Genomic DNA, 19191 nt, shown 5'->3' on the forward strand with positions numbered 1-19191 from the left:
GAGTACTTATTAGTTTAATTTCTATGCATTGACAATATAAAAATTATTCATACAATCAGATCATTTAAAAGGTAATCACAAATAAATTTATCTAAAAACATTTATTAGTAACCTAAAATAAATAGTAAGTAACCCGCTACAAAAAAGTAATAATAAAATAAAAATTTATTACATTATTACTAGTATGTACTACTCCTATAACTTCAATCCAATAGAGATAAAATAAAATAAATAAGGTCGGCAAATAAGGCAAGTTCTTGTACTAAAAATCATAATCCTTAGTCTTACATGGGATGATAGGAAAGATGAAAAACACACACTTTCCCTTAATTTCACTCGGTTTTAATAAACGCAAAGTAGTTTTTACACTGCATAAAAAAGGAAACTTTTGTTACAGTATCCTCCATATCTTCCTTATATATATACCCTAATATACGGACCTTATTCTACAATTCTCTATTTTTCTTCTTGATTATTTTATAGTGCTCTGTTATTGTGGCAAATTAAGAGAAAAATTAGCAATGGGGAGGAACTGCACATTGTGTGGTCGCAATGGGCATAATCACAGAACGTGCAGTGAGAAAGGCAAGTGCATCAAATTGTTTGGTGTGAAAATCAGTACTACTGCTAGTAATACTGCAATGTCTAAAAAAGATTATGGAAGAAAAATCAAGAAAGGAATTAAGTGGACAGAGGATGAACAGAGAGCATTCTTGAAAGGATTGGAGTTACATGGTAAAGGCAATTGGGCTAAAATTTGTAAAGATTTCTTGCCTAATAGAACATCAACACAAATTGCAAGTCATGCTCAGAAGTATTTCATGAGATTGGATGCTTCCAATGAGAGAAAAAATCGTAAGAAACCAAGTGTTTTCGATGTTCATCTTGAAAAAAGTATGAACCTTGAAGAAATTACACAAGACACTACTGCTAATACTGTTGTTTCTGAACATGCTATTGCTCCAGGGGAAAATAATCAAGAACGTGACAAAGAAACTCCTATTGCTGCAATTTCAACGAGTCAAGTACCAAGTTATCTTCCAAATTACATGATGAAAGTCCCAACACACAACGTTTTGCCTCTTACTTGGGTTTACATGTATCCATATGGACAATATCATCATCATAATGTTCATTATGCTTCTACATCAGCCAGTGCTACTACATTCGACAAGCCACTTTCTGGGATATCTTCTTCTTCTTCTAAGGATAATTTGGAGTTAACCTTATAGTCAAGAAGATACACAGAAGATCACTTATTCATGTTTTATTTTTAGCCAATTCGTTGATTTTTTGTATGGAGATATGTTTGTTGTGGGTTGATTTCTTAGATGGTCACTCAACTAACAGTAATCTGTTAGTTGAATGGCCATCAAAGAAATCAACACATTTTGTTGTAGTAGTTAATTTCTGATAGATGGAAATTAAACCGTATTTCTTGATTCTTTCCATGTTTTGTGTTGTCAGTTTCCACATTTACCCTATTCCATAGTTCAAGAGTTGCAATTAATTAAAATTCAAGAAGTATATTGCTTAATTAAGGTTTTCTGACATGCAGTAGTTAACTAATTTAAGTAACTAAGGCGAATAACATACACTGTCCACTAATCTGATTCTAGGGACTCATTGACCAACCCCCGCCCCCCCACCACCAACAACAAAAACAAAAACAAAAACAAAAACAAAGAGGTTAATTATCCAATAAACAAATCGGATATCTTTAAGGGAGCATAATTACCCAAATTAATCAATGTAATGCAAGGATAAATCGTGGAATACTTAGATACTAATTACGAAAGAAGTTGAGGTCTCAGAAGTCCATGGTAGGAGAAAGGGAAGGAATCAAGGAAGTAAGGATTTAGTAGAATCGACATTATATTTGTACAATTGAGGGGGGAAATATTTCTTAACACCCAATATAAAGAATTTACGTCGAAATAAAAAAATTTGACCTTAGGAGTTACAAATTAATAAAAAATGCATATCACTTAATTATAGTTACGTGAAAAGTTTATGTAATAATGCATGAGTTTAAGTTTGATGTAAACATTTTTTATTTTATTTTTATTACATAGGGGAGGGGGAAATGAGAGAGGGAATTACAAGGTGGGGAATCAAACTTCACTATCAAGGTGAAATTCAATAGCCAACCATCTGAGCTACTAAGATCCTCAATAGCCAAATTATTTGTGCCTAAAGTTCTAAAATAAAAAATAATTTGAGACAACTATTTTTAATAATCAGGACAAATAATTTGAGACGGAGGGAGTACATTAGTACTATTAACTTCAAGAGATAAATACTTAAGCTTGGAGAAAGGCAAGTTCTTGTATTGAGAATCATAATCCTTAGTCTTACATAGGAAAGGTAAAAAAGACACTTTCCTTAATTTCACCCGGTTCTAATAAACACGTAGTAGTTTTTACACTGCATGAAAAAGGAAACTTTTGTTACAGTATCCTCCGTATCTCCCCATATATATATACCATATATACAGACCATATTCTACAATACTCTGTTTCTCTGCTTGATTATCCTACAGTGGTCTGTTATTGTTCTTGATAGTATTGTGGCAAACTAAGAGAAAAATTAGCAATGGCTAGGAACTGCACATTGTGTGGTCGCAATGGGCATAATCATAGAACGTGCAGTGAGAAAGGCAAGTGCATCAAATTATTTGGTGTGAATATCAGTACTACTACTAGTAATACTGCAGTGTCTAAAAAAGATTATGGAAGAAAAATCAAGAAAGGAATTAAATGGACAGAGGATGAACAGAGAGCATTCTTGAAAGGATTGGAATTACATGGTAAAGGCAATTGGGCTAAAATTGGTAAAGATTTCTTGCCTAATAGAACATCAACACAAATTGCTAGTCATGCTCAGAAGTACTTCATGAGATTAGATGCTTCTAATGAGAGAAAAAATCGTAAGAAACCAAGTGTTTTCGACATTCATCTTGAAAAAAGTATGAATCTTGAAGAAATTTCACAAGACACTACTGCTAATACTGTTTCTGAACATGCTATTGTTCCAGTGGAAAATAATCAAGAACGTGACAACGAAACTCCTATTGCTGCATTTTCAACGAGTCAAGTACCAAATTATCTTCCCAATTACATGATGAAAGTCCCAACACACAAAGTTTTGCCTCTTACTTGGGTTTACATGTATCCATATGGACAATATCATCATCATAATGTTCATTATGCTTCTACATCAGCCAGTGCTACTACATTCGACAAGCCACTTTCTGGGGTTTCTTCTGCTTCTTCATCTAAGGATAATTTGGAGTTAAGTTTATAGTCAAGAAGATATACAGAAGACTACTTATTCATGTTTATTTTTAGCCAATTCGTTGATTTTTTGTATGGAGATATGTTTGTTGTGGGTTGATATTTCAGATGGTCACTCAACTAATTAACAATTATCTATTAGTTGAATGAGCATCTAAGAAATCAACTCATGTTGTTGTAGTAGTTAATTTCGGACAGATGAAATTTTTTTGATCAAGGATTCTATTATGGAATTAAACCGTCGTTCTCGATTCTTTCCATGTTTTGTGTTGTCGGTTTCCACATTTACCTGTATTCCATAGTTCAAGAGTTGCAATTAACTAAAATTCAAGAAGTATATTGCTTAATTAAGGTTTTCTGACACGCAGTAGTTAACTAATTTAAGTTAATATGACGAAATAACACACACTATGACTCAAACTGAAAATAAATAAATTACGAGGTTATGCAACGAGTGACATTCACTAATATGATTCTAGGGAGTCGTTGACCCCCCCGCACACATACGCAAATGAGAGGTTAATTATCCAATAAACTAATCGGATCTGTTGAAAGGGAGCATAATTATCCTAATTAGTAATAATCAATCTAAGACAAGGATAAATCGTGGAATAATTAGATACTAATTACGAAAGAAATTGAGGTCTCAGAAGTCCATGGTAGGAGAAAGCAAAGGAATTAAGGATTTAGTGAGAATCTTTATATTTGAACGACTGAAGGGGGAAATTTTTCTCAACACTCAATATAAAGAATTTACGTCGAAATAAAAAACTTAAACTTAAGGGTCGTTTCGTAGCTAGTTAGAATTATGCAGGTATTAGTTATGCTGGCATCAATTATTCCATCTTCTGCCCCGCATAAAATCATATACAAATTCCCTCATAACTTATACACGTATTAATTATGCGAGTTTCTAAATTGCAAACCAAACATCGTATTAGTCTTATACACAAATAACTTACGTCTTAACTAGACGTGGTATAACCTATACAAAAATTAATACATGAATAAGTTGTCTCTTTACTAGCTATCAAACAACCCCTAAGAGTTACAAATTAAAAAAAATGAGACTTACGATTTATTATAGTTGAGTAAAAAGTTTATGTAATAATACATGACCACCTTCATTCATAAATTCGAATTTGATGTACACACATAAAGAAGCCAAGCCTTTTCAAGGTATTAGCTCTACTTGTATACTACCATTTCTTACCTTGTCAAGGTAGTAGCTCTACTTGTAAACTACCATTTCTTTCTCAACAATTATCTAATAATGTTCTTCAGACAGGTACTCTACCACCGTCCCCATCCCCCGACCCCATCCATCCCAAAAAGAACTTCTTTCTTCACTGTTAAGGTTGAAAACTACGCTGGCAAATGTTTTTAACAGTGTTTTAACAGTGAAAAGCATAAATTAAAAAGAAAAGAAAATAAACAAGGTCCTTGAAAATTGAAGGGAAAGGAGAGAGGTGACGCACAACGCACAAATAAAAAATTAAAAAAATACTAAACATATACATGAATTTACTATGATAACCATCTGCATTAAAATAACTAATTCCAACATCCGATATACAATAACGCTGATATCAATCCAACTCCTCTAAGTTGAGATTCAGAGACCCGGCCACCTAACGTTCGAATCACTTTCACACACACACTTCACTGAAGCGCCATGGCTACCTATTAAGTGATAACCCCCCTTAGTTTGCACTGTATGACATGGTGTTATTGTATGTTGAATTGTTTGACAGAACACCGAAAGCAAAGTGGTGCATCTACCTCTGCTGCATTATTCAACAAGGTTCTGAAGTGGAGATCAATTGCTAAGTGATTTGTTATCAGTTGGAGGCTTCAACCGAGTAATAAATCCATCAATTGCACAAACTGTGAAGAGTGAAGACCAGGAGCAGTGTTATAAAAACGCGAAAAGAGAAAAACAGCCCCGAACTGTAGGGCTTTAGACACAAGGCGAAATATAAATGCGGGCTGTAACGAAGAAACACATAAACGATGAAACAATATATGAGTCTATATGTAGTTCAAGAATACGAACTACGAACACAAACAACAATTATATGGACAAAGGAATTGAAAAACTTGCAATTAAGGGTGTGTTTGGTATGGAAGATAACATTTTCCGGAAATGTTTTCCAATTTTTCCATGTTTGGTTGGTCAAAATGTTGTGGAAAACGTTTTCTCTATGGAAACAAGTTCCTTAAAATGAGGAAAATGACTTTCCTGATGGAAGAAGGGAAAACAAGTTTCGTAAATAACATTCCAAGATCATTGTCTCCTTCCCACCCACCCAATGCCCCCCAACCCCCACCCCTTGACCATCATCCCCTGCCACCCCGGAACCCCCACTCCCACCCCATCCCACTCCCACAGTGTTTTGCTAGATTACATATAAATGTTCTTGGGGTAATATTTTTTGCTTACTTACCAAACACTGGAAAATAGACAAGAAACCAACTTATTTTCCAAGAAATATCTTCTAGGAAAAGATTTTCCTTTGTACCAAACACACCCTAAGTGAAATAGTTATTGTTTAGTGCCGTCAAATTCAAGACAAAGCTCATGGCAAGGAGAGTACACACCTTGGTGTCTTGGTGCCTGCATTGGAGCACTGCCTAAGTGACGAGAACTCATCAACTTGTTTTGCACCTAGCTTCAGGGCTTAAACGTGAACCTTTGACAGCACCGACGAGTCTTTTGCTAAAACCACATAAACACAAGGCATTCAGGAACCACAGAAAAAAATAAGGAAAAATATTGAGCAACAGCTAACAAAACAGAATGGGGATTTTGATATACTTCAAGCTGACCAATGTCATGACCAAAAGTATTAACTCGTCATTGATGTGAAATAAAGCTTGTGACTGAAAGTACATCAGCTACGCCCACTAAGCACCACCTACCTCCAAAACATCTCTGCCAATGCCAACGAGGATTGCTGAATGAATTCAGCTGTAAAAGTGACAGCATAATTTTAGGGGTCTAAATTGGCCAGAAACCAATTATGCATTTATGCTTCATAGAGGCTACTTTTGCAGAAATCACAATCCAAATAAACCTTGTAATGAGTCAACAGCTCCATTAATTCATAACAGTTATCCAGCAGATTTTATCGGGTTCTACAATAACAAGGCAACAATACTAATAATGAGTCACTTGAATGTTAAACATCGTAAAAAGATTGTTGTCTTGAACTTATACATGAATTCTATAAGTACTTGAGTAGGCAGTGCACGTACTTCAGAGGCTACTTTTGCAGAAATCACAATTTAAATAAACCTTTCAAATGTGCAACTTATGTTCTTCTTTTCTCTACTTCACTAACTTCTTATTATATGGTACAAGTAATAAAATCTAGAGAATATGGAAAATGTATCTACGAACTAACCATTGGAGAAGAAGGCTGAAGGATAAGAGGCAAATGCCTAACTATCGTTTCCAGCCATTGCTCACTTCCTGACAGCTTTTCAGCTCCATCACTAGCTACTGCACAATCATGTGGCCCATAAGATGAAGCCGACGAGATTGTTTTTAATTTGACAAAGTCAGATGTAAAGGAGCTATCAAGTGATATATCACTCGAAAGATCTTCAGTTCCCTTAAATCCAGAGATTGCACGAAGATATTTATCCAAAACCTGCAGAATATTCATGTTACAGTAGCATCAAAGAACATAAGATAATTATCAAATTAAGAAATCGACCCTTATTTTGTTTTAGGTAGTACCTGTAGCTGCTAACGCTAAAAACAATACAACCAAATAACAAATTTCAACTAAAAGATTTCTGAAACAAGGATCAAAATTACACGGGCATTTTTAGATTCTAATTAACTGCACGTCCTTTTACCAATTTAAATGCAAATGGTTTCACAAAGCTTCATGCAGATTGATGCTTTCTTTTGACTATCCAAACCAGCTGTGCCTTTTCACCTTTTGCCCTTACGCTCCTACAAGTGTATAGTACATTGTTTGCTGGCTAGCGGAATGGGAAGAGAATGATCATCATATTCTTGTAACGCAACCGGAATTGCAGGAGGAAGAAACAGATGTCAGACTATATTGAGACCTAAACTTGACGAACAGCAACCAAAGGAAAAAATTATGAGGGAGTAGACCATGAAATTTTCCGAAAGAAAGCTAAGAGCATGTGCAACCTGGAATTTAAGATATGAAACTAACAAACGCCATGTTAACAAGAAAAGACAATCGGACCCTAGCAAATAGGAATTCTATTGCTGGAGCACATTAAGCAGTATTTCCTATTGCTCATCCTAACTGTCAAGGAAAGGTATAAGACCACCTGCATTGGGAGGGGTCAAGCAAGAGACTCTTCACCTTCTAAATGGAACAATAACTAGACTGGGCCAAGCAAGAGACTCTTCACATTCTAAATGGAACAATAACTAGACTTTGGACAAAAAGTTGTGCCATTCCAATGAACCTAACATTGCACCATTCTGTCCAGAAAATGTTTATGTGATATGTCAACGAAGTTTGAAAGAAAACTTTCTTGTAAGGGACAATAAGAGCTCTCTTCCAAGAAAATATATTGAGATTGCACAGATATTAGTTTTACTAAATGAGTAAAATTATCAAAAAATTATTAAGATTGCACAAACATTATCTTTTTCTACAAAGCAAAATTATTAGAAATTACAATGAATGTTAAGTATAATGCAAAATTACCATGAACCTCCGGTTCTTCCTCCCTAGGGTGCTGGTTAGAGCAGCTTCGGCAAACTCTGTATGCTAACTCTCTACTCCAGGTTACAAGGGATAAAACTGGGTGAAGGTAAAAGGTGGAGCACCTGCAAACTTTACAACATTCTGAGAAAGTTCGGGAAGGAAAAGCCAAGATCAGTGCACCATAAAACTGAGAAGCAACCTTATCCAGGTGATAGATTCTCTGTTTCCCTCCTGTTCCATCGCTGAAAAAGAGATCTTGTACCACTATGAAGATAGTCATTTAAGTTGTAGCCCACAGACCTCATTCTTTCCAAAAGATCAACAGCATGCTGTGCTTTATCTTGAGAATGGAGAAGGGACTGAAGCAATTTGTTGCAAATTCGTGGCATCAAGCGGACACCCCTCTCCACAGTATATAGGAAAACCTCGATCGCCTGATCCAAGTTTCCTTCCTCGCAAAGACTGTGAATCAACATTACACAACTTGGTGCTGAAATCATGACATGAAACTCCTCAAGTAAGGAAAAAATCTTCAAAGCCTCACCTGGCTTGCGTGCCTGACACATCCCAATCAACCAAATGTTGTAAGGTGATGAATCAAAATCTTCCAGTTTTAGGTCCATCTCAAGTAATCCTCGAACTACGTTTTCCAGATCACCTTTCTCTAGGTGTTTCTCAATTAACCCTAATACTTTGCCATCTCGAACAGCTTGGTTTCTCAAATACTTCAACCAAAGGCTAAATGCAATAGAGATTTGTCCCCTCCTGCAGGACCAAGTCATAAGGGATTTGTAGACCTCTGCCTTCGGCATGCACCCATTCTTGCTCATTTGGTCAAGGAGTTTAAAAGCTTCCTCTTCCCGGTCAACCCTTTGGAGACCGTCTATAAGTGTCCCATAAGTAATTGAATCGGGGAAATGCCCCTTGACTTGAAGCTCTTCAAAAAGCTTAAAAGCACCATTGATTTTTCCCGATTTGCATAGTCCATTGATCAAAATATTATATGTAACTATATTTGGTACAACTCCACAATCAGCCAACTGCATAAGAAGCTTGTAAGCTTTAAGAATCTTACCTGATTCACACAATTTCTCAACCATTTTTTGCAGGCTTGCACTGTCAAGGACTCGATCAGCACCTTGAGACAGACGAAGAAACAATGAAGGGTTTTTACCTATCTCCATTTTGTAAAACATTAGGTGAGCCTCCTCAAGCTCACCAGCCTTACAAAGTCCATCAATGAGAGTATTGAAAGTTACAACGGAAGGAAAGCATCCTAGCTTCTCCATCTCATTGAAAATATGCCTAGCCTCCTCCACGAGGCCATTTCTGCACATACCACAAATAAGAATAGAGTAAGTACACGTGTCCGGAAAACAATCATTTTCTGATATTTCTAGCTGAAGTGACCGAGCTTGGTCTAAGAGTCCCATATCACAAAATCCCTTTATTAGAGTATTATAACACTGAGTATCCGGTTGCACACCTCTCCCTGTCATATCTCTTAACAAACTCAATGCCTCTTTCACCCTACCTTCTCCAGATAAACCCCGAATCATAGTCGTGTACAACACAACATCAGGAACGGTATTATTCTCGAACAATTTCTTAAAAACAGATTGTGCTTCATCAATTCTCTTAGTTCTAACAAAACCATCAATCAGACACGTATATCCCTTTATATCCACTAAATAACCTTCATTTTCAAAAGACCTAAGAAGTGCTTGTGCTTCATCAATCCTCCCTAATTTACAAAATCCATTAAGCAAAGCATTATAAGTAACGAAATCCGGCAAACATCCTCTACTCTTCATCACATTAAGCAACCTATGAGCATCATCAGTTCTCTTAGCCTGACATAACCCCGATAAAATAACCGTATACGTAATCTTACTAGGCAATACACCTCTTTCACACATTTCATCAAACAGTTTAAGTGCATCATGAGTTCTTCCACTCTTACACAGCCCATCAATCAAAATACTAAAAGTCGAACAATTAGGCATCGAATTCACCTTCAACATCACATTATACACAGCTAAAGCTAACAAAATCGAGTCTTTTCGAACCGTAATATGAAGTATCATATTGTAAGTAAATAAATTAGGTTTACAATCAAAATCTTTCATTTTACCAAATGCTTCAACAGCTTTTTCTGCTTTATTTACCTTCCAATAACCCCAAATCAATGCTGCAAAAGCATCAGAAGAAATGGGTATTCCATCAATATTAAGTTTATCGAACACATTCCAATATAAATCAAAACCACCATCTTTTAAAAGCATATCAATGATTAAATTTTGAGAAACCCAACTACGAAATCTCCTTCTTTTTGCAGCCCAAATGAAAAAACGAAAACCCAATTCAGGGTTCTTTTGTTGTTGTAGTTCAAGAATTGAAGATATAGTATTGGGACATAAGAAATGAACTAGTTTATCTAGTGCTGGTTCAAGTGGATCCACTTTTTGGATAATGTTGATGACTTCATTGGATATTGAGATTTCCTTAGAGGTAGTGAGTGATTTGGAAGAGAATGAACGAAAGATTTGAGAATGTAGGAGTCTCATGGCTTGGATAAAGAGGTAATAATGCTGAATTTCAGGTTACTAAGTGGGGAAATCATTGTTGGGCCATGAGGAAGGAGATTTTGAAGCAATGTTTATTGTTTGGGTTAATTCAGAGATTTTGTGAGGGTGGCCGGGAGTGGCACTAAGGTGGCGGCGTGGTTATTAGGATTCCGAGTCCAAATGGCAACTATGTCCCTCAGGTTTAGAAACTATAATTTAAATCCCTCTCCACCTTTGGAAATGCTAATGCATAAGACTTTTGTCTAGACACTGAGATAATAAACGTTTGACCAAAATGCCAACTACACACCTAACCTTCGCGACCTATTACCCCCCGGTATTAAAATGCCCCTTTTTTGCCGATGTGGACAAGAGCGTGAATACACCGTTTATGGCGCGTTATAGCCTTTAAAAAAAAATATGTGACGTGTTTTGAGCGCCAACCGGATCGCCACGTAGATGCCATGTAGATTAATTTGAATCCCTCCATTTTTACACCCAAATACTTCATCTTCTTCTTCACCCATTTAATACCCATCTCCATTTTTTTGTGACACTCCATAACTTCAACCACTCCAATCGTTATACCTCTAAAATCAACACCTTAATCGCTCCAATCGTTGGAAAGAGGTTGGTTAGCTAGGGTTTATTTCTCATTTATTTCTCTTTAAATTTTCGTTCATGTGAAATTTATTGTTTTAAATTTCTTGAGTGATTCTTGCTCATATTTAGTCATTTTTCATTTCTTAGGGTTTGTTATGGAAAAAATTGACCTTGGTCGATTGTGTATGGACGAGAGTGATCCTATGCTTAGAACCGTGGTCCAATGTCAACACGGGAATTTGTTCCTTCTTGGTCTAAAAACAACCCGGGAAGAAGATACTTCGGTCTTGTCCCTATTATGGTGTATGGTCTTGCTCCCATTTTTTGATTTATTGAAAAATTAAATTTGTAAAATTATGCTCGTTTTGCTATTTTTCGTGCTCAAAATTTGAAGTTGATCCAAGATCAAAATTTATCCTCCCAAAATTGGTTAACAAAATTAGAGATTTAAGGAATTGGTGCAATATCGGAGTTTGAAGACGGAATTGGACGAGATCACTACTAACGATAATAATTCGGTTAGTGTTACGGGTTTGGTCGAGGTTGATGGACCGTTAAGACACAAAAGGAAGACTAAAGGGTAGGTTCCATAGGAATTTCATTTTTTGTTTTGTTGTTTGTGTTGTTGTTGTGTTCATAAGTTTTGTATGGCAATTCAAACAATGGAAAAATCAAATTGCCATAGATAGTGGTAGTGGTGGTAGTGTCACATGTTATGTTTTGTTTGCCTTTTGTTATGGCAAATTTTCTAACATATACATCTATTTTATCATGTATGAATGAAGAAGTTTGATGTTAAGGTGTTTGGAAGTATTTATCGAAATTAAAATTAAAATCAAAATCACATCCACATAACATTAATCATTGTCTTAATCAAAATAGTAGCATACATGGACATGTTAAACATAGACAATTGAATAATGAGATCTACTAATCAATATTTATGATCTCTATCTCTTTTTTAAATACATGAAATCCTATGCCATCTCCACACTCACATTTACACACCCAAATCTCTAGTGTGTCCCCTTTTCAAACCTTTTGAATCTATAAATGCCTTCCACCCTTGGCATAAACGAGCTTTTTTCCCAATTTAACGTATTGAACGGTGTCATCTTGATACTTTAACACGTGCGCGTTGTTGTCGTTGGAAAATGTCATGATGTTCATGTGGAAGTATCTTCAATGAACAAAAAAGAAAGTTTACATCGTCGGTTTTCACGTAAATCAAATAATAATAACAAATATAAAAAAACTTACAAAATCATCTGTTGCACGTAAGAACGGGTTAACTTTTTCACAAAGAAAGCTAGCATCTTCTTTTGGTATGATGTAGATGTTATATGTTGTTGTGTTTGTTGTGCTCACGTCGGTGCACTAGTTGTTGTGTTTGTTGTGCTTGCCATCGGTCGCACGTTGATGTTGTTGTTGTAGTTTTGGTGAATGTGTGATATGTGTGTGTGTGTTGTGTTATATTGGTTTCAACATTTTTTGCACGGATTGCCCTTCGTTTGGGGTGGTCTTTAAATTTTGCCACTCAAATTTGTGGTCTTTAAATTTGCCCTTCATATTTGTGGTCTTTAAATTTTGCCCTTTTTGGAAAGATGAGCGAATACATGAAATTTCGGGTTCGAACCCCCGCTCAAGCATAAAATAAAAAAATAATTTCGCAAGGCAGACTAGGGGAGTGTGATCCAAAGCATACAATCTTTAAGAAAAAAGTTAAAGTTATGCCGGATAAAGCATAATAAAAAATTAAGTTAAAAATGCCGCGTATTTTAGTTAAACATAACTACGGAGGGGCATATAAAATTTAAACTTTGCCTTATAAGGCAAACTTTTTTTTGGTCGAAAGTCTATTTTATTCCATCCAAAAAACTTGTAAAGACAAAGTTGAAGTTCGACCTTGTCGTACATGGTAAAATTCCTACTCACTAACTTGTATAAGTCAAACTAGGAGCAACTATTACAATGCGGTTTTTAATCAACTACACTTAGCTAGGGATAGCAATTCAGAAGAGCTCTCTCGCCATTTGAAATTGTTCCCTTGGATGTGAATATGTTGTGCTAATGCAGTCTATGAAGAAACCGAGTATTTTGAAATGTAGTTCCTTTCTCTCCAAACCAATGCCACTAGCATACCAAAAAAAAAATGGAGTAGCGGTGGCAAATTTGTCTATGGTGAGATCATGTGATTTCATCTTGCCGCCCCTATTCTTCTAGTGTCTACCAACAATCCTGTACCACAATCCTTTTGTGATGAGCATTCAAAATAAAGATTGTCCCCACTAGAAGATGGGAAAATATTTCAAGAATTGCCATAAAATTCACCAAAGTGTGAATTTGTATCCGGGATGGACATTTGGTTGTAGCATAATACTTTTCCATGTAACTTTGGTATATATGCAAAGGCAAAGTTTGCCCATAAGGCATAACATCGCATAAGTTTTGGTAAATACGGGGGCATACTTTAATGGGCAAACTTATATGGGATCCGGGATAAACTTATGAAGGAATTATCAAAGTTTGAACGCATACTTATGTCAAGTCCGCCCATAAGTCATAATCTGTCCGCATAACTTTGCTAATATTGAGCGAAATTTAAACTTTGCCTTGCGAATTTTTTTTTTTAAAATTTTGACTCGTGTGGGGTTTGAACCCGAAACCTATGGGATTTAGCGAAGGGCAAAATTTAAAGATTTCAAATATGAAGAGGGCAAAATTTAAAGACCACCCGAAAAAAGGCAATTTCGCGACCGTCCCGGTTTCAACCGAACTATTTAACGGTCTTTGTTGGATTTAGTGCCATTTAATGGTCCTCGACCATGTCGTATTTAGTGCCTTTAATCGTCTTTGTTGACCATATTAAATTCATGCCCTTTGTACACGTTTAACCTAAGCCGAAATGGAATTGGAACACGTTAAACGGCTATGTGCATCGAAGTGTTGTTTTGATTAAACGAACAAGACAAAATACTAAAATGTTGTTTTGATTAAACGAACAAGACAAAATACTAATATGTTGTTTTGATTAAACGAACAAGACAAAATACTAAAATGTCAATCCATAAATGTGTACATTGGCAGGACATTTTCATCATAATTATATTTTCCATTCATTTGACTGCAGGAATGTGTGCTTTCTTGGGTTTGCTGATTTACCTCTACCTTTTGTCATTTTCTGTATCTCTTGTAGTTTCTGGTTGTGATTGCTTCTTCAATTTCCCTTACTATTGTAGCCAATGTCACCTGCTGGTAACCGCCGATCCGGTCACCTTGCTTTACTAGTTGACACAATTTAATGCAGGCTGTTCACGCAAATTATACCAAGGAGTTAGTAATGGAAACAACACATAAAATAACACTTAGTTGGAAACAACACATAAAAGAACATCAACAATAATAGGCACTCACATTAACCCATTTTCTGTGAAAACACCCATTCCCATTACTCTAGGCCTTTTATATGGTGAAGTGCCACTTCCTCTTCCTCTTTTTAACATGAAACAGATTATTCCTACCGCTTCGGCGCTTTCCCTAGGTTTCCTCTCTCGCCTCTTTTCAACAGTACTAGTTTTGTTGGTGGTTTCTTTGGTCTCCCATGACCTTGCTTGAAGATGGTGGTTGTGATGGCTCCGTCCAAGTCTTTTTTTGACAAAGTCATGGCCATTCCGGCTTGGCAACTTTGGAATTTCGCTCCTTCCTTTTCCGGGGTCTTTTGAGGCTTATGCTTTTTTAAAACTCGAAGAATATGCTCATATGTTTAGCTTAAGTAAGTCTTTGCTATAGCAATGGTCAATGTAGCCAAGTGGATCATACCTTTTGCACGTGGGATGCCTTTTTTTAGCCGCCACACCCTACAAATATCGCACCGATATTCATGTAGAAATATCCAAATGCTATATCCTTTGTGTGTTGATATAGTCCTTCCCTAATTTGAACTCCATTAAACTCAATGTTACATTGCATTGAAAGTGTAGCATTTTCCTCTAACACCTTCGTTGGAGAGTAGTTACATTTTCAAGTTGTTTACAAACTCCCTTAATGTTCCAATCCTTGCCATCATTTTCACCCAAAGCATTGTTATTATAAGCCAATAAACAAACAAGATATATATTACAGTTTGTCAAAACAGAGCAACAAGAAGGTTAGCGGGTGATCAAGCATTAAAACACTCATATTGTTATTTAGAATCTACTTTTACATTAGTGTTGAAGTAGACCTTACACCAATAATTTATGTTGTAATACATCGCCTTGTCCATCATTTTCTGGCAATCATGCTCAATATTCCTTAGTTGAGACTAAAGGTGCTTTTGGCAATTCTATATCAGCCCTCTATTTTGTAGTTAGCTAAGATGTGCCTAGCACACTTTCTCGTGTTCAACAACAGTAAAAGATCTGAATAGCAACAAATAGTCGAAATAATTAGTATAGATGAAAACACATGACTTTTCATGAAAAAAAATTGCAACAAATCTCTGCATATCCGTTATCAATGTTAAACGTGTCCCATCTCCAAGTGCCAAATCTTCCTTCAAAATTCGATAAACCAAGTCCAAGTGCTCTTGTTTTCATACTCCAAAACATGCCAGAGGCAACATTTGGTTATTACCATCTTTACACACAGCCTACCAACAATCATCTTCACAAAAACCCTTTCGTAAAACAACCATCTGATAGATAAGAAATGCTTTCTTCAAAGCATGTATAAAAAGCTGAAAAAATGTGCCTACTATCATTTGGTTACAAGTTTAACTACACAAGTGGAAAGGATTAGTCCTTAACAATTCATCCCCGTAGTCAAGGATTTTTCCAAACCCGAACGTGATCTCCCATGATTTCTTTCGCATTTTTTGCTCTTGCTCTTCTAAATGGTCTTACCAAAGAAGATTAAACTTTGTCCTAATTAGCTCTTGCAACCGAACAACTTTAATGTTTGGCTCGACTTATTCTCTTTCTATAAGTCTCGACAATAAACTTGGCATTACACAAGTAGTTTCGCTACTTTGGAGGCAAGTATGCTTTGGAATGTAAGTTTTAATTTGGAAATCATCCGTGGTTTTATCAAGCCTGCATACAATAACGTGGACAACCATCCTTGCACCTCACCCTAACCCTTGTAGGCTCATTCACCCACTTTTCTACTTTAACCCTTTTCCTAACAAGATATTTTGTTTTCGCTCTCCTAAACTCATCAACATCTTTAAAGACCATACCTAATCGCCATACAACTTTCGGTGGGGTCATGAATGATTTTGTTCTTATCATTCTTCCTTCTTGTAAACCTTTGTCTTCTTGCATTTGGCATTCAATGTCCTCTTCATCATCCCAACCCTCATCCTCATCTAGCTATCATCAATAACTATCAATGTAAGGTTCATCACCTCCAACCTACCCTCAAGACTAACCTTACCTATTCTAGTTTCATCAAATCCTAGATCCAAACTTGACTCGCCGGAACCTCTTTTCAGGTTTTGCCCTCTTCACTTCTTTTTCTCTCTCGAAATTCAATCCTCCTTTCAGCCCCTCAACTCTCTTACCTCAGCCCTCATCATGCATATTCATCCTCACCTTCCCTTCTATGTCATCTACATGATTTCGGTTGAGAAATCGAACCCTCATCTAGGAAATCAATCGGACCTACATCTTTAAGATGAACCGGTGTAGAAGAGGAAGGTCCTGCCGTATTTTTAGTAGTATCGACAAGGAAAAGAGGAATGGGGTGTTGTTTCTTCAGAGCAACAAAGAGTGTGGAGGTAGGATGAAAAAATTTGAAGTAAAAGGAATGGGGTGGTGTGTTTTCGACGAGTGAAAGGTGTATAGGAGGTAGGAGGAGGTGTTTTTTCCACAAGTTTGAGAGAAAAGGACAAAGGTGCATTAGGACAATTTAAGGGCTCTTCAACAACCCTTTCATTACTACACACACGCCCTATGTCATGACCCCTTTATTAAAAGGAACAAGATTCCTCCCTATATATTCTAATAAAGGTGGGTCAACTCGCTTCATCAACTACCGTGTGCTTGACAAAAACCTCCAAAGGTCACCATCATTCAAACCCGGTCATATTTAAAATAACCTCATCACTATCAACATCTACCAAAATGCCACAATGAGGTGGCTTAATACCGAATGTGCAAGTAGTTGTGTATCCTAATTCTTTAATAAAGTCTCTCAACTCAAAAAAGACAACATCTCAACATCGACATTGAATATATGTTAACTTCCCCACCTTCATATATTGGCTCCCCATTATTTAAGTATAACACACCTCCATGGTACCATCTTAAGGAATGTACTACCTAAATACAAAATAAAAAAACAAAGAATACCAAGTAATTCAACTTAATGTCAAACGGAATCAAAAAAATGATAATAATATGCACAAGAATCGAAAACCCTAGACTACATCGTTTTTTGAAAAAAAAATCAAACAATATGCACAATATGATAATAAATGTCTCGATTACGATTAGGGAACTATGAAAATTTGTTTTTTATAGTCAGATTTCAAACAATATGCACAAAATCCTAGTATCATTTTTTGAAAGAAAAAAAAAAAAAATGTAAGGAAACTAACCTTTCCTAGATGAACAACAATGAAAAAGAACGAGAACAAAGAACGAAAATATGTACGCGAGAAAAATGAAAACAAAGATTGGGGTTGAAAATGGTGTTTATCGTGAAATTTGGGACCTAGGTTTTTGTGAATAAGAGAATTGGGGCTGATTTAATTTAGGGCTACGGGTCGGCTTTCGGGTCAAAAAATGGGTCAAATTAAATATGTGACACGTGGCCTGCGCGCGTGTGGACAAGCGCCATTTCATAATTGGGGCATTGACCGCCACATCAAGAAAAGGGGCATTTTAATACTGAAAAAAAAATATCAGGGGGGTAATAGGTCCAACGCAAAGGTTAGGTGTGTAGTTGGCATTTTGGTCAAACGTTGGGGGTATTTTGACTATTATCTCTCTAGACACTATAAAGTGGAAATGGTACTCTTGGCTTGGGTCTGGTCCGTTTAAAAATAATGAGGAGACTTATTATAGTATATTTGCACCATTTGGGTAATGATAAGGATATATATGCATCACTTAACGAGGGGTATATCTGCTCTAAATCGCAAAGTTGAGGGATATATTTACACTTTTTTTCGATAAAAAATCTACTAAATAATTATAGAAATTTATTGTACCTAGTTATTATTTTTAATAACTAGTGATCACTATAGAAATTTATAAACTTTAAATCCTAAATTCATTTCTACTTATAATATGCTGGAGTCTTTAGATTGACATTAGACAATTGTTATTGAATAATGTACGATATTTGTGTAGTGTTCCTATTTAAAATAATACAAATTAAACTTGTATGTGAGTCTGGCTCACAAGCCTCCAAGCTCATACTTGGGAGCCATTTGGACATGATTTGAAATCACGATATAAAACCAGTAAGTTGAAATCAGAATGATTTGAAGTTGAAGTTTTGTTTGGATATGCAATTTGAATTTCTTAAGTTATATATTTTCTTAGAGACATAAAACCTCATAAGTTGTGAAAAACCATCAAAACTCTCTCAATTTTTATATATCTTACCAAATGAGCAAATTATAGTTCATAAAAAAATTAATACGGTAGTAGAAGACCTTTTTAAAAAATACAACATCATTTGATCGAACTTTAGTTCAATCAAAAAGAAAGTTGAACATAAGTTGTAGTGTAATTACTCTTTAATATAATCCTTCCACATGATTAGTAAATGGCTGGTAAGAGAAAATTTGTTATAAATATACTACCAACTTGCAAATCTTTTTTAATATTTGATATAAATAATTGTTAAATATATCTATCAACTTATGAATCTTTTTTTACAAAATATAAATTTATGTGTCAAGTTTTACATTTAAAAAAATTTAAAATTATGATTGGAATCCCAATCATACCTTTTTGGAGAATTTGGAATTTAAAATCATGATATGAACCTTTTTTTTAGAAGATTAAATTGTGATATGAAGTTAAA

At 35.6% G+C, this 19191-nt stretch overlaps 3 protein-coding genes across 9 annotated transcripts; 2 read left to right on the top strand and 1 right to left on the bottom strand.

Moving 5' to 3' along the window:
- Positions 1–521: 521 nt before the first annotated feature.
- LOC132034972 (probable transcription factor At5g61620) lies at positions 522–1232 on the top strand. Its single transcript, XM_059425294.1, has one exon. It carries the CDS (start codon positions 522–524, stop codon positions 1230–1232), a length of 711 nt encoding a protein of 236 aa, XP_059281277.1.
- A 1363-nt stretch (positions 1233–2595) lies between these two features.
- Positions 2596–3306, top strand: LOC132034973 (probable transcription factor At5g61620). Its single transcript, XM_059425296.1, has one exon. It carries the CDS (start codon positions 2596–2598, stop codon positions 3304–3306), a length of 711 nt encoding a protein of 236 aa, XP_059281279.1.
- Positions 3307–4727: 1421 nt separating this feature from the next.
- Positions 4728–10660, bottom strand: LOC132034128 (pentatricopeptide repeat-containing protein At1g79540). 7 transcript variants are annotated; one of them, XM_059424386.1, is made up of 6 exons: positions 8202–10660; positions 8010–8124; positions 6704–6952; positions 6219–6267; positions 5898–6015; positions 4728–5183 (listed from the first exon to the last, which is right to left on the bottom strand). In XM_059424386.1, the coding sequence occupies exon 1, from the start codon at positions 10567–10569 to the stop codon at positions 8203–8205; it is 2367 nt and encodes a 788-aa protein (XP_059280369.1). In that variant the 5' UTR covers positions 10570–10660; the 3' UTR covers positions 4728–5183; positions 5898–6015; positions 6219–6267; positions 6704–6952; positions 8010–8124; position 8202. The 7 variants fall into 7 exon arrangements, with proteins under 7 accessions (XP_059280369.1, XP_059280363.1, XP_059280368.1 ...); XM_059424380.1 differs by having other exon boundaries at positions 8003–8124; XM_059424385.1 differs by having other exon boundaries at positions 8010–10660.
- Between the last annotated feature and the right edge of the window lie 8531 nt (positions 10661–19191).

The sequence above is a fragment of the Lycium ferocissimum genome, chromosome 10 (genome assembly GCF_029784015.1).
Source record: "Lycium ferocissimum isolate CSIRO_LF1 chromosome 10, AGI_CSIRO_Lferr_CH_V1, whole genome shotgun sequence".
Classification (NCBI taxonomy): Eukaryota; Viridiplantae; Streptophyta; class Magnoliopsida; order Solanales; family Solanaceae; genus Lycium; species Lycium ferocissimum.